The sequence below is a fragment of the Anoplophora glabripennis genome, unplaced genomic scaffold (assembly GCF_000390285.2).
Source record: "Anoplophora glabripennis isolate ALB-LARVAE unplaced genomic scaffold, Agla_2.0 scaffold92, whole genome shotgun sequence".
NCBI classification, from domain to species: Eukaryota; Metazoa; Arthropoda; class Insecta; order Coleoptera; family Cerambycidae; genus Anoplophora; species Anoplophora glabripennis.
Window position 1 is genome coordinate 372,978 of NW_019416269.1, and position 17,123 is coordinate 390,100.

At 31.3% G+C, this 17,123-nt stretch overlaps 1 protein-coding gene across 1 annotated transcript in view; it reads left to right on the top strand.

Annotated features, from left to right (window-relative positions):
- LOC108903276 (neural cell adhesion molecule 2) overlaps positions 1 to 17,123 on the top strand; it is a 280,494-nt gene that overhangs the window by 185,711 nt on the left and 77,660 nt on the right. The window contains exon 8 of the mRNA XM_018705393.1: positions 5,749 to 6,048. Coding sequence (XP_018560909.1) covers positions 5,749 to 6,048 — 300 coding nt within the window. The remainder of the gene's footprint in view (positions 1 to 5,748; positions 6,049 to 17,123) is intronic.

The following is a 17,123-nucleotide window of genomic DNA, read 5'->3' on the forward strand; positions in this document are numbered from 1 at the left end:
ATAAATAAAGTGACATATATATATAAGTATTAGATGGCAATTAAGTTCGTTCATTTATATTAACGGTTAGATCCAATATTTTTCAATATTTTTTATTTAGTGAATAGAAAAACATTTATTTTAAAGATATGTGAAATACGCAAGAGGCATTATAATCAGAGAACAAATAGTAAACAAGAGTTAAATTAAACATTGTTGCTTTTTATATTAAGTGCAGGGCAGGCGATAATTATTTTACATATAACATTTGGGAAACCAAAAAAAAAAAAGAAAATAGTTCCAAATGCGGTGTCTTTAACTTTCACTGCATTAAAAAAGGAAGAAATTGATTTTACTCAAATTATAATAAAGAAATTCATATTATCTTATTTGAAAAGTACGTGAAAAAATATTTTAGATATAATTTCGGTATGTGTCAAATGTTACGTTCTAGTTGAAGATGCATGCATAATAAACGACAAAAATTATGCACAAATTTTAACTCTGTCTCTTTCCTCTATAAAATAGCTGGCACTATATGTGATTAGAATGAAATATATGCAAAAACTAAATTTGGAAGAAAATTGTATCTCCCTTAGTTTTGGTTTTAAATATGACAAAGTAAATATTGAAATATACCATGAAATTAGGTATAAACCTACATTTCCAATAATCTTTTCAAGTACATATAAAACCAAATCACTAGTTGTTATTCTGGTGTCCAATAATAATTTATCGTTATTTTATTACATGCAATTTACTATTTATAACTTTAACTCTCTCCCAATATTTTTTAAGACAAGTGCGTGGAAAAAGACTATATTTTTATATAAACTGTTATATAAATAAGCGTTTAATAAAAGAGATTTATATTTTTTATGGAAGAATATGAAATACATTCATATTTTAAAATTGAGTTTATCTGGAAACTAATTTATGTATATATTATCAAGAGAATACATTACACAAGTAGTAGTTTTGATATATTATATTTTATGATCAACAATAATAATAGAGACAAAATGAGTATTCTTTATTTTTCTATAAATTAGCTTATTTATCGTGTATCGAAATAAATAAGAGTTGCATGAATGTGCGTCTATTATGTGGAAAATTATTTTCAAATGTGGGAGGTAAATTACGGATATCTATATATTTTATCTATGTATTCAAATAAAGATAACAGACATCAGAGTTCTAACACTATATGCATATATCTACATTTATATGTACAGCTTATTATCACGCTATGGAAAATAAATGTGTTAATTTCAAATGACAGCTTTATAAGTTTAGTCCTTACAGGATATTGTTTTTTAATTATTATTATACATAATTTCACTTTTGTAACACAAAAATCAAAACTGTTTAACAAAAAATGGAAAATGTTCCTCCATATAAAGGAATTATCACATTACATTACAGTTTTAATTAATATAAAAATATATCTAACAAATTAGTAAAAACATTTGTTACTTTTATTCATTTATTACGAATCAGATATACAGGGTGTTTGTAAATAAATGCGAAATTTTTGCCAAAATTATTTTGTCAAAAAAAGTTCATATAAACGTGGGTTGAAATATGCTTCCTTTCCGAGATACAGTGTTTAAAATTTAATTTTTTATTTATTTTTCATAGTTTTCAACATCCTGTGCCTCGAAATCGAAGAATTTTTTAGCCACATTCATCAACTTTTTATTTTCAATGTTGAATTTTTACTTTGACCACGCTTTATTAAAAGAGACGCTTAAATAAAAGATTAACAAAACCTGCAATAAAATATGTATGTTTTATTTTTTCCTCAAAAACGGTGCATCCTACGAAAAAAAATCAAGAGATTCAATTCAGAATTAATGGCGGCTTTCTAAAAAAATATCGAAACGGGAAAAAGTCAGTGGCGTACCAATCATTTTTATTAAAAAATGTTGTGGCATTTTCGCACGAACGACACTGGTGCAAGTAGAAATATTCGGATCACCCCAAAAAATGCCCATTTATCCCTCCAAAGCCTGTTTCAAATTTTCAGTCAATGTCTTTAAAACTCTTTGAAATAATTAATAAAAATAAATAAAAAATCAAATTTAAACACTATCTCGGAAACGAAGCATATTTCAACCTGCCTTTATATGAACTTTTTTTCACAAAATAACTTCGGCAACCACTCCCTAAAATATTTCGCACTTATTTACAAACACCCTGTATATATAGTTACTATATTTACATTTGCATAAAATTTGTATTTTTGATTATTGTACATAATTGAAAATACGACTTGAAAGAATATTTAAAAATATATGATTTTACAAAAAAAGGTATATATAAAAATATTATAGATATAAGTAATCCACCCAATCCAACATCTACTTCGGAAAACTCCACATTGCCAAGTAATATAAAAATATTTTTAACAATCAAGTTATCCATGTGGAAACATGTCAGCTTTTCAGCTCAAAGCAATATGGCACTATTTATAAAAACAGTTCCAAAAGAGAATGTAAGCCCCCAGTTTTTTTATTACTTAAATGAATCTTTAGGATGAATTTCAGATATGTATTTTTTGCATACCTATATATATTTTCCTTACTTTTTTTATTCAACTGAATTTTTTTACCACTAAGTGCCAATTTCAGAATAAGGTTAAATAATGCTTTAATAATGCATTATTCCTACTGTTACTATTACTGCTACTATCACTATTGCTATTATTATTGTTTTTATATCGCTGTTTTATACAAAATAGTTTATTTAAATTAATGTTGACAATAAATAGTGAAATAGCAGGAACTAGATTTAGAATAAAATTTCCTTGACATATTTCTACCATCCTAATCTAACCTTATGCAAATTTTTATACAGGGTTAGGTTACATTTTCATTCTGTAATTCATACATAGGGAAATTTAATTTAAGGTTGATAAATAAAGTGACGTCAGTTCTAATTAAAATTTCTTGCATATGATATCTATAAAGTTATGTTAGGTCAAGTTTCTTTTAAGTATAATATATAGGAACATAATCGTATAAATCCACGTAAGCTCCGATTAAATTCTAATATGTATATTAAAATCAGCCCAATTATCCTAGATCAATGTGTGTCGGGCTTCTGTTAAGAACTTCTTTAATTATATTTGTAACATCATTCCTGCAAATACAAATTAATGACACCGAATAGAAAGATCAAAGGACAAACGGACTACTTTGCAGCATTTTCTTGTTTTCCTAAAATTAAAGTTTTATATCACTAAAGGTGACGCTATTTAATATTTACATGGAGAAGACATACATACTTATTTGAATGTATTTTTATCTCTTTTGTGAAAGTTGCAAAAAGTCTAATAAATTTTCATCAAAATTTATTGATCTTTCATTAACTGCTTCCGATCTGTAATAGCAATTTTATAGTAATACTAAACAACTAGCTGAAAGTAAAAAATTAGCGATATCATTTAAATAATAGATGTGTTTGTAATAGATTGTAGTGTAAGTTTTACCATAAAATAAGAAAAATGTGCGTGTGTTAAAATAATTGGATTATAAATTTGATATTTTGACAGAGTTAAATAATTAAAACGAAGATTATGTTAAAAAGTTTTTACATTGGCGCATTCGCCATATCTTAGGATGATCGAGATTATTAGGAAATAAATGGAAAGTAAAAAAAAATATTTTAAAAACAAGCTTTTTTAAAATGCACTAAAAATATAAGAAAATGGAATGGATTGACGTCAAATTTGAACTGTAGCTAGGAAATAACCCAAGAAACAAAAGTTATATAGTGCCGATGTGTGCTTTTACCCTAGGGGTGGGTACCACCCCTTCTGGAGGGTGGGAATTTTTTTATTAAAAATAACCTCACGATTCGATAAAGGCACGAATTATAAGCAAAAAATGTTCTATAAGAATTTTTTGTACAATCAATACTTTTAGATACTTTTAGAGTTATTTGCGCCTAAACATGTTCGTTTTTAGCTCAAAAATGCATATTTTTGAGCCATTTTTCACGAATATCTCAAAAACAACAAGTTTTATCAAAAAATTACCATAAGTAAAAATGAAGGTAATTAAATAGCAAAGAGATTGCTTTTTTTATTTTTGTAGATGGTATAGACCCCAATTTGACTCCTAGAAGTTGAAGTCAATTTCGAAGGTATAGCTAATACCTAATCGAAACGTTCAATTTCCAGTAGCGGAAAAATTTAAGGTTTTTTGAGAAAAACTTATAAAACACCTATTAAAGTTCTTGAAAAGACCTTTAAATCGAGTTATGGTAGAAGTCGTTAGCATGAAAACTAATGAAGTTACAATCAAAATAAAATTATTGTCTTGATTTTTGAGAAAAAAAAAATCGGTATTAAAATTAATGATTTGACGGAACAAAAGAAATAAACGTATTCCTTCTGCAATTAGTACATTCTGGGAATTTGAATAATTTTAGAAGCCTAAATTTAAAAGAATTTTTCATTTACTTTTGAATAAAATTTTTAAATTTTTTAAAATATCGCAGTTTTTTCAAAATATTTCAAAAACTAAAAAAAATGATAGAATAAGAAATTTTAGGTTTTTTCTTACTGAACAATTTTCTTTTTTTAAATTTTTGTAGGACAAAATTTAACTGAATTATGACCGTTAGATGCTCAAAACTAAGCTCCAAGACTGCCTATCCTGAGCCCTTTTAGCTTACAAATCTAAAAAACGAAGGGCTCAAAAAACTGCAAATCACAGAACTTAAAGTCATTAAATTCCCTACAAAATGGTTTTTTGGGTTAATTTATAACTTTAAAATTACAAAAGTTATGGTAAAAAAATTAATCGCATTTTTCGATATTAATTTAATAAAAAAATGTTAAGAATAAATTCAATAACATTAAAAAAAATTAATTATATCATCATACTCATAATTTTTAGGAAATTTTTCTATAAGGGGGTCTTCCATAAGGGTTTTTTGGGTGGCTGAAAAGTTGCGATATATCATAGATCATTTGAAAACCAATAAAAAGTTTATAATTCATCATTATCAATACCATTAAAACATCTCAAGCTTTCAATAATATATTTTTGTTTATTTGCAATGAGTGGTAAGCTTTCTAATGAATAACAAAAGAAATGCAATACAATGTGAATGCACCAAAAGAATATTTTAAACTTTTGTTTCTATTTTTTGGCCATGGAAGGGTAGTTTTTAAGGATTTTTTTAGGATTGAAAAGTAATTAAATTTCATAAATTATATTAAAAAACATGAAAGGAACTTTATCCAACAGATTTGAACATGAATTGAATCTTTAAAATAAGTAAATCTGCGATGTTCGCATTTTTTTCGCACAAGGGTAGTTTTCACCCCCAAATAAAAAAAACACACATCTAGACAATATAACTTTTGAAGTGGAGGGTCAGATGAGCTTGTATGCAAATTTTCAGGAAAATCCATGCTAGGTATCCGAAAAAATTGGGAGCTTTTACCTTATTTTCTTTTGATTGGACTAGTTGCAGAATCATCAAATTTCGTAAATGTTGCAGAATCATCAAATTTCGTAAATTACTTATGTTAGTGTAAATTTTAACAATTAATTTTAATTTTAATTTTTACCATTTAAGGTTTTTGTGAATGTTAGTACACTCTTAACATTTTTACAAATCAAACGAAAAATTCGACAAAAAAATATTCTACTACCTAGTTCCAAAATAACTGCGTGTGTAAACTGATTTCTTGCTGTGTAAATTGTAATACATTACATCTTCTACATTGTATCTGCAAAAATATTGTTTTAGGTAAGCCGTTCCCAGTAAAGAACTGCTCCCTGTCGAACCAGACGAGCAGCAGCGTGGAAGTATTCTGCCTTCCCGGCTTCGATGGGGGATTACCGCAACATTTCCTCCTGGAACTATACTCCTCCAACTCCGGCGTTCCGAGGTTCAATATGACTTCCTACACAGAGCCGTACTTCTTCCTGGACAACCTGGAGCCCGATGTGACTTTTAGGATCGTCGTGTTCGCCGTAAATTCCAAAGGGAGAAGCCATGGCGTGGTGCTGGAGGAGGTCACGTTCAGGGACGCTGAGAAGAGGACTGGTAAATAACCTTATTAGTTAGAAGTTAGAAATTTTAAAATATTTTTATTTCCAAATACAATAATCAGAGACATCTGTCAAAGGATTCAATGTCAGTAATTAAAAAAATCACTACTTAACTTATTTTTTACCCGTCTTGCTTAATTTTTCTTACTATATTTCATTTATTTTTAGTCTGTAGTTTTGTTTTATTTTAAATGGTTTTTAATTCAAACTGCCTAAAAATTTGCCTAAATTCCTTTTTTGTAGTCATAAATATGCTTATAAATATACCATAGACCTTATAAACTACTGGACTCGCCCAACTGTCATTTCGCCTATATAAACGGCAATCGCTCAGTCGTGTGCGAGAGAGATGGAGCTAGTAATGGCTTAAGCTTCGTTCACAGAATTTCGACTGCAGCGCGCTACATTTAATTCATTCAATCAGCTAGCTATACTCGATTCCCTACCCCTTTTTTCTGTTGGACCGTATTCAAAGACTTTATAAAAATAATATAGAGACCAAAAGACAAAAAAAAATCATTTTTTCCAGTAGTGTAGGTATGTAAAAGGGTTTATTATATTACTGGCCTAATTACTGCAGAATATTTGAATTGTCTTAGTTATGATATTCCAAATAGTTTTTATATTGCCTTATTTATGTATTTCTCCATTTATTTTCCTCATATCGTAAACTCGATCGGTTAAAATTACTGCAAGCTCTTCTGACGTAGTTGTTTCAAATATTTCATATTTTCTTGCTTTGCAGAACTGTATAAATTGAAACTATGTCGATGCTTTCTTCGTTTGACATGTTATTTGATCACAATTTTTGCTAAGAACATTTCAGTTGAAACTTTTTCTTTATATTCGGTTTGATGTTAAAAAATAATTTGAAGAGTAACACATTTAAAGCGGCAAAATTTGGACGTTAAAATGACATTTTATTTTGAGGATGGGGGAAATAATATAATCTAATCAGTTATCATCAAAGACAACTCTACTTGGTCATTATTTTCAGAAAGATGCGAAAAGTATAAATATGTTGGTACCATCATAACTTCTTTCCCACCTATGAAATTTAATTTTTTCTCCACTTAAACGTCTCTTTACGCAGTTTATCGCAGAACACGATTGCACCATATTTAGTTTTTATAAATATAACTAAATCACACAAAAATTCAAGAAATCAATTAATAATGTCAATACATGACATTTACTTCAAAATTCTGGCATTTTGTACCGGTATACCCGTGTACCATCATTTGTTTTACCGGTATTTGCCTCAACTAGCTTCATCTGCCTTGCACACATCAGCGCGATTGACCTCTCTTTCTAGTTTACTAGGTCTATGACATATACCAATATTTAGGTGAAAATGACTGCATAGACAAGCTACTAATCAATAATAATTATCAAAAATAAAAATAAACTATCCAAATATATTTAATGAAAAATACATACCGGATATACTGGAATTGTTAAATAAATAACATAACTTGCATCCATTTTTCTCGCCTCTTACATCACTTTTTAATAAAGAGAAACTTTTGCATAAACCACAGCATAGATAGTAATGTGTTTCATGTATTTTAAGGATTGCTTTACCTAGTGACCACAAAAATTAAATATACAGGGTGTCCCGGAATTGGTGGGCAATCTCTCGGATATGGATAGATAATGAGAAAATAATGTCACAAGTTCATAATAATTTTTTCCTCCGGGCTCACCCTGTAGAGTTATTAACTCTTGAAGTTGAGAATCAAAAATGTTTTTTTTGCTGTAACTTTTGTATTTTTCAATAAATTTTGAAAATATTTTGGCTGGATCTATAATTTTTGAAGCTGCTTTAGATGATAATATGAAATCTTCGGCAAAGCACCTCCCACCAAAATTTCTAGAAAAAAAATTTTTGTTCCGCTATACCCCAAATTTTCCATCATTTTATAAAAATTTATGGTATTTTACGTAAAAAAAGGTATACTTGTTGAATATCCATAAAATATCCATTTTTTGAAATAAACCGGTTTAAAGAGGTAGGTAGGTACCATTTAATTTGAGACATTTTATTTAACAGAAACAAAGGTTTAATCGTGGTTAGCTTTGACATGTCAGAGTATGTATATGTGTATAGCAATAGATATTAAATTTTATATATATATAATACAAAAAAGCGAATGGACTACGTCAAAAATGTGTTACTATGAGGTCAAAGTTACAATTTAGCAGTTGACAGCTGCCAAAACGGTGTCATATTGACGACTCGAGATCTTTGATAATGTTACTGATAATATATAAATAGTTGGCGAATTAGGTTTTTTTCAAAAATCTGCCTATCTTAAATTTTATGGGTTTAAAATTAAGTAAGGTATGTATACTTATCAATTTTGTTCCTGAGGAAATTTGCTACATGAACTGACTTTTGCGAAAGCTCGCAAAATGTTTGTTACATTGCAAAATTGGCGGTGAAGAAAAAAATGTGCACAATTTACAGCATTAAATGAAAAGAACGATTTTGACTGAAATTGGATGAAACTACAGAAAAATATAACTGTTGGGGTGCTCAACAAATACCCGTAATCCGGGCCCTCAATTTCACAATGACGGCCTATTGCATAATTATAAAATCAAAAATGCGAGCGCGTATATCTTCTGCCCAAGTCAAGATATCGAAATTCAGTAAAAAAAGGTTCGAAAGGTAATTACATTATCTCATGTCTGTGTAAATTTCAGATCTTTAAGTTGCAAAATAACGAGCGTTCAAATAAAAACGTGGTCGAAGTTGGCTCTGACACATTGGACGTAGGGAGTAGCTTATAGCGACCAACTTAACCTCATTTCTCAACGAGCTGTATAGCAGCTCTCAGTTTCAATAACGTTAATGACTATATAACTTTATTTTAAAGAATAATCGTGATAACAATAACAAACAATTAAAGGAGCTGCGGAAAGTGTCCCCCTCCTTGTTATAACAATAAATTAAAGCAGCTGCTGAAAGTGTCCCCCTCCTTGTTTTTTCACACTTTTCACACCTGTTCCTCAAAGAATTAAAGACATTTTCTAAGATGCTCGGGGTATTGTTAATTTCACGAATCTTGTCTATAAGTCGAGCCTGCAGATGGTTTAAATCAGGAATAGGCAATTCAAAAATAGTGTTTTTAAGGTAAGGCCACAAAAAAAATCACACGGCGTAATATCATATGACCTCGGTGGAAATTCATGTTCAGCATTGAGACTTATTAGTCGATTTTGGAAAACTTCCCTCAACATATTCATCGTCTCGCCTGCCGTATGTGCCCTTGCGCCATCTTGTTGAAAGTAAAAGTTTGTAATTTCGTTTTTTTCCAGCTGGTTAACAAAAGGAGCGATAATTTCTTCTCTATACCTTTGCGCAGTAAGAGTAATATTAAAAAAAAATAGGTCCATAAATCCCCCTCGACAAAAAAGTTATCTGGTTTTTCATATTCTGTGAGTTTACGTAACCACTTAAATGAAACCAGGCTTCATCAGAAAAAAAGGTGATATTATGAAGTTCACCGTAGTTGTTTAAAAACCATTCACAAAATACAGCCCGTCGCGGAAAATCAACTTCATGAAGTTCTTGCTGACAAGTTAAACGATAGGAGAGCAAACGCAAATCTTTTTTTAACACTGTGTGGCAGGTACCGACTGATACTCCCACCATTTGTGATAAAACACGTACAGAAGTTGTTGGCGCATTTTCCATTATTTGTTGGACAAAGGTCGGCCGCTTCCTTCTTTTCTTGTTACACTGCCCGTTTCACGAAAAACATTAACACAACGCTGAACTGCACTTTGAAAAATTTTGTACTCAACAACGCCGGGAGATTGATTTTGAAATTCTATGAAACATTCCTCAATATAATACTTCCATATTCCATCAATCTTGCGTCCATTTCTAAAGTAGGACTTTTAAATGCTTTTTAAAACGAAAATATTCAAATTGATAGCGGCGATATAGCGCTTTGACAGATGACGTTTAAGTTCATTTGTTATACGCTACGCCCTACGTCCAAATTTTCAGAACCAACTTGACCACGTTTTTATTTGAACGCTCGTTAGAAAAGTTAATAACCAAATATATGAATTTTTCAAGTTAATAGTTTACGTTGTAGAGCACGTGATTTGAATGTGGCAAAATTCATCGAAGTCTACATTAAATATTTATTTTACTTTTAATATTTTTATAAAAATTAAAAAAAAAACAACTTTCGCTAGCAATACAATTCATTGAATAAAATATGGTAGAATTGAATGTAACAGTTCCTTTAAATACTATAAAATGTAGTAATTATATTGATATTGTGAGATTCAATAATATTCTAGACACAATTTACGCAATAACTGTAAAAGAGAAAACGCATTAGGCAGTCGCGGTCCCGTCGTATCGCGGTCCGTGCTAGTCTCGATCGCGCGCGGTGGATTTTCTTCCCATGTTTTATAATGTACTAGACGTTCCCGAGCTCCTCTCGCTCGCATCGCGTTATTTTCCGATCTTTTCCAAAGAATCTCGGGAGACCGCGATATGATCAAGACGCACTTCCCCTTCTATAGAACTAATAAAACAATACTGCAACTATTTAAAGGAAAGCACGAGCAGGATTGTGTGCAATTGCCAAATCCGACTGATTTTGTAAAAGACCGCGATCAGCTCAGCCCAGAACGGACCGCGATGCGACGGGACCGCGACCGCCTAATGCGTTCTCTCCTTAACAGTTAATTTTAAGACAATATTTTATACTTCGACCTATTCTAAGCATGGTAAATAGAATACTGATAATTTTTTTAATAGAAATAACTGACTTTTGTTTTTAAACACGTAAAATTACAAAAGAAAACGTGAAAAGTCAATAAAAATTTATTTTTCGGGGTCTGGCGCCGACTTTCACCGACTTTTGCTTACACCAATCGAAAGAGCGAGAAAAAAAAGTTGGTTTAAAAAAAACATCTCGGTAGCTGCTTTCTAAGTCACTCTGTCTTTAACGCACGTTTACTTGGTCATTTCTTGGTCGAATCCATTAAAAAAAAATCAACATATAAAGGAAGTCTTCTCCTTTACAACGAACCCAAGTTTATTACACAATATTAAATGGAACAGCCAGAATACCGTTAAAAAAAATTATCTCGGCTCCTATTGGTCGGATCGAAAGAACATGAATTTAAAAAAGCGTCTTCTTTTTTAATTCATGTTATTTTTGAGCATTATTTGATGTTATTTCTTTGAAATCTGTATATTAAAAAACTGCCTATATAAGGACTCTAGTTTCCGTTTTTTTTTGGTTTTTTTTGTAATAACTTTTTTATTTTGCATCTTAAAAATCTTAAATTTATGCAAACGCGAGTCAATGTAACCTTTCGAACTTTGTTTTACCGAATTTCAATATCTTTCTATTTTGCAATAGGCCGCCATTTTGAAATTGGGGGTCCGGATTGCGGGTATTTGTTGAGCACCCCCACAGTTATATTTTCTTGTAGTTTCATTCAATTTCAGTTAAATTCGCTCTTATTTAATGCTGAAAATTTTGTAATTTTTTTTCTTCACCGCTAATTTTACAATGTAAAAAAAATTTTAGCAAAAGCCCATCCTTGTAGCAAATTTTCTCAGAAACAAAATCGATAAGTATACCTCATGTAGATTAGAAGTTTAGTTTCGGAGATATCAGCGAAAAACTGAAAAAAGAGCTACTATTTTTTTTTCTTTTGTTATAAACAATATGACGCTCCGCCTCTACAAATACACAAATTTAGGATTTCATTCTGTACATTTTTTACTTAATTTTAAGTCAATAAAATTCGAGTTAGTCCCGATTTTTGAAACAGTGTTTGGTCTAATTCGCCCGGGGGTTTTTGATATCGCCGATTCTGAATCTGATATTAAAAATTCATTCTGTTATTTTGACAGCATGGGCATGACAGTCGTTCTTTTACCAGCAATATTTTCTAATAGTTGTTTTACATTGACAATTTATTCATCAATAAATTGACGAAGTTCTTCATCAATTAATTCACGAATTTATTGGGAAACAGTGTGGTTTTACACTGCTACAGACTTTTTCAAGTTTTTTGACGTATGAATCAGCTCTACCAATGAATCAAAGAAGCAAACAAATTTTAAAAATTTCAGCTTTAAAAGCTGTTTTACATTGACAATTTATTGATCAATTAATTGATGAAGTCGCTTCATCAAGAAATTGGACAAGTGTAATGCACCAAATCAGCTGTCAAATAACTTCATCAATTTATTCATCAAGTTCTTGACGAATTAGAGCATGTTCTAATTTTCGTCAATTTCTTCGTGAAGTTCGGAAGTACCAACCCAACAGATTTCCAGCCTCAGATCAGTAATGAGGTTATGTTATTGGAATATGTAAATAATTGTGTGGCGTCGTGCTAGTTTTGCATTGTTTTTACTGATTTGTTATTTACAAAAACTAATATTTATATAATATGTGTCAGAACGGTACCGCTGTTGTATCACTACAATTATGAGTGGAAAGGTGACATTTTTGAAATTTATTTGCTTCTTTGATTCATTGGTAGAACTGATTCATACGTCAAAAAACTTGACAAAGTCTGTAGCAGTGTAAAACCACACTGTTTACCAATAAATTCGTGAATTAATTGATGAAGAACTTGTATATTTATAACATTATTACAACAGTTGATAGAGTCTCCTGGGCAATGGAACAACGTTCCTGCATGGGTAGGTAACTTGAAAAATCCAAAAAACCCGGGGTTCAAGCGTTAAATTGAGAATAAAGGGCTAAAAATTAAGAGATTTGAGTTGGTATCGACTGTGCCTGTAAGGGTTAACAGAAAATATTAAAGCTAATAAATCAATAAAAAAAATGTTTGAAATTAACCCATTTACCATCTATCAAAGTTTATCGTAGATCTTGTAGAATACCCCGTATATACAACTTCATTTTGATCTACGTAGGCCGCTGTTAAAACTAAAACCCATTTTCGAAAAAATCTTGTACTTAAAAACAGTTGTAAATTACCTATATTATTTACTAAACTCTATTTTGTCCCAAAGGTACCTAGTTAATATTATTATTAAAATGATTAAATAGAAAGTAAAACTCTTTAAAGAACGGTTTGAATACCTATGGCAAAATTCTGCAGCAAACTATATAAACGTCGGTATGAAAGTTTTTTGAAAAACGTCAATTATATTGAACGCTTTAGCAGTATCCACTAATATTTCCTAATATATCTTGTTAAATTGACATACCACTTCCCCAACTTCTATAATTATAAATCACGTTACACACAAGTTAGGAAGTTCCCGCAATGGCTATTAAACCACAGTTAATCCAGCAAATTACCTGAAAATAACTTCGCGAGTAAGGACTAGCTGTGTGGGCATATTAAACACTTTTTAATTAAAGAGCCGACATGGTCGCTCATTTCGAGCAACTTTAAGATAAACCGGTGTATACCATTTTTTTTACCTTAATTAAAGTTTTGATAAAACCCCTAGGTACCTGTTACGCTTTGTTGTCTTCCCTAATAAACCGAGCAAAACTAATTAAAACTATAAATGGTTTTTGAATATTTTGATTAAAATAATTGGGTACAGGTTTCTACTTCATTGCAGCCTGGTACCTGGTGCTATCTACATTGCCCTTACTTTTTATTTATGTCTGCTACTAGATTTGTATACTAGTGTATGGGAATTCTTTCCACAGTTCTGAGGAGACATTAAATTATACAAATTTTACACCATTTTTAGAAACGAGCGTTACCATTTCTTGTGTAACAATCGACGAGAAAGTGTCTTAGAAAGTACTAAAATAAAAATTATTACGACACATTCTCTTGATATTTTGAACTACCTCTGCATCTCCCACTAAAGGAATTAAAATCAACTGTTTAACGTGTACATTTCCTAGCAAAAACATATAAAAAATAATCTATTTTTATGCAGACTTATAATATGTATTTAGTATTTTCAGTTATTCTCTCGAATTATTTGACTTTTGTTTACCTTTATAACATTTTTTAAAGTTTATTTATATGGCAGATTGCAATACGTCGCATACAATGGTTTTACATCAAATTGTTATGTTTCGACTTTGGGTGTGCCACAATGGTCAAATTTTGGACCCCTGCTGTTTTATATATTTATTAAAGATTTTGCTGATTTCATTAACTGTAATCAACTTTTATACGCAGACGATTTAAAAATATATAACTCTATATGCACACATGAAACTGTGACGTTATGCACACATGAAAACTGTGACATATTGGAAAGTGATAAATTAGCTGAGTGGTGTAATATTAACAATCTGGCATTAAATACATCAAAGTGTAATCTAATGTATACATGAAATTAAACCCAATGCTCTTATATACACTGAATGAAGTTCAATTGGCAAGATACGAAACAGTTAAACATTTAGTTATTATACAGGGTCGGAAAGTCCCCATGGTTCATCGACCGTTACGTGAGAGCGATAAAGAAAGTCATAGAAATCCGTGCGATAGAGAAAGATGGCTATAATGAAAGCGTCTAATAGTCACCGCCCATTTCGCCCTTCCATAAATAAGATCCACTTCTTATTTGTAAAAATTCCTATATTAAAAGATGTATAAAATATATCCTAAAAGAGAAATTAGCCAAGAATTTTTATTGAATATAGCAAATATAAAGTCATTGAAATATCGTAGGGTTACATATAGTTTGTCTTTTTTGTTTAAATTGCTACATAATACCATAGATTCTTCAGAGTAACAGACTATTTAAAAATGATTTGTCAAAGCTCAATATTGTGTACAACAAACTTTTATTTTCGTCTTCTTTTGTCCACATTAGCGGCACAATCTTGAACTTGATACATAATAATAACAAAGAAATCGTAAATGGATTTTTAGATTCATATATTTGTGAGAAATCACAGCTAATTTTTCGTATGTCTTAAAAACGTCACTCACTAGGCATATTTGTCTGGCTCCCTGTAGCTTAATATCAGAATATCAAAGTCAACAAAGCGCCACCAGAAAAGCAATCTGTTCGTATTGTTAAAAAAATATTTGAAATAACAAAGTTAAAAGGTCTGTGAATTGAAAAAATAATGTGGATATAACCACAACCTTGGAAACAAATGCCTTTACAAATAAAACAGAGCTGACAAGGCTCTGATGTCGATATGATGGAAGTTTTTTTTGTACTTTTCAATTTTATTCTGCAAATAGAAGATTTATATAATATTGTTTTTCTTTGATATCCTGACTACTTTCTGATTTATAAAAGATGTAACCACCACCAGCTTAGCTAGCACATGTTAATACTTAGTATATGCTTTATACAGTACGACGAGTGATAATTTTAAAAATTACGGAACAGACGGTGTATATTTACAAGTTTGTACTAGATGCATTATTGTGAAGAAAGGGAACACTTGGAAAATTGTTTGGTTTTCATTTTTATTCTACCTCCTAACTGATCGAAGAAGATAGTGTGCTATGAAACAACGGGAGCTTTGAGCTCGTGTTAATTTACAAAAAAAAAAACTTCAACTCAATTTGAATTTTTATATAAATTCACAATAAATACGAACACCATTGGTATATTAGACAATGTATAAAATATGGAGTGCGCAACAAGTACTGACTAAAATCCGTCGCTGGTTATTGAACTGGAATGCATCAGAGTTGACGTTCGATCACGATCATTGATCGGCCCGCAGAGGTCTTGTAGCGAAGTCCGTTTTAGGTCTGGACCATTGACTCTCTAGATTTTACCCATCTTTGGAATATCGAAAAGCTGCAACTCAAGATCGACTTGTGTTCTTAGCATCATACTTGTTGTTAGTTTGTGGTTTCTCAGTTCGAGTTCCGTGATATTCAGAAAATTTTTCCGTTTCCGAAATTCCAAACTGAGGTGATTTTGTATTTTTTCAGCGTGTAGTCGGCGGTTGCTCTGCCCTTTCAGAAACTTCGGTGAAAATTTGTAATCCGCTTGGAACCTGGAATACGACAAATAAAAAAAATAAAATATTTCATAAACATACTATGTTCTATCTTTGAAAATAATTTAGTAGCATGTCGTTCATAAAAAAGCACACTGCTAACGGTCTGGCCTTATTTGTCTTTTCAGCTTTCTGCATTAAAAGAAAAATGATTTATGAATGTGTACGTCCATATTCGGCTTAATTAAAGTAGCGAAAAAAATCGTTTCGCAATTCTTCATTAAAATTTATCACCGCGCTAGAAAATTGAATGGAATTGATACCTGCTCCAAAAACAAAAACAGCGGATATGGCGCTAAAAAGCAAAAACAACAATCGTCGAGCCGTCAGTTAATAAAAATAACCGGAATAACCCGGGGCCTGGAGTTATTATTGCTCGGCAACAAACACGCGGAGCCCAAATTGATTTTATTGGATCCGTCAGGACAATAACACTATCTCCGCCGAGTCGCAGCAAATTTTAACTAACAACTTTTGTTTATGGGGCCTAAAACAATAACGGCGGACAATCCTGCTAGGGCAATTGATAAACGCAAATGGCCCCGCATATCTCTACGGAACAGGAAGACCAATCGCGCCAAAAGCGGCGGCATAACGGCGGTCGGTCGCCGTGTGCGCTCGGTGCATAAGAGCCACAGTTTAATCTAAAATCAATCCTGCATAGGTAATTCGGCTCGATAATTGCAGGGGAACAGCGGCCGGATTGTGATAAACCGTGGCAGGCGGTATGAGATTTGGGGAAAGTTATGGGACTCGTTTGTAATACGGCTGGAAAAAGGAGTTCTCTCCTCACGCGATGCAGTCGTTGGACTCGTGGAGGCGGTAGTGGTGGAATGAAAGAAACTGGAATTAGGGCCTAATTACGTTTAATTAGAATTACACTTAACTTTTTTTATAAGTACGAGTAGTCCAAATACTGCTTCCAAGAATACGCTCTTAAATACTGAGGCAGATATGCAGAATAGCGGAAATGAATGGGCGATACTTCAAAGGCATTGCTTACTTGAATAAAACTAGACCAGTTTAGGTCAAGTTATTTTTGTTGCTTGCTTAAAAAGTTAGCAGTCTTTAAAAAATCCATTTTATTAAGATA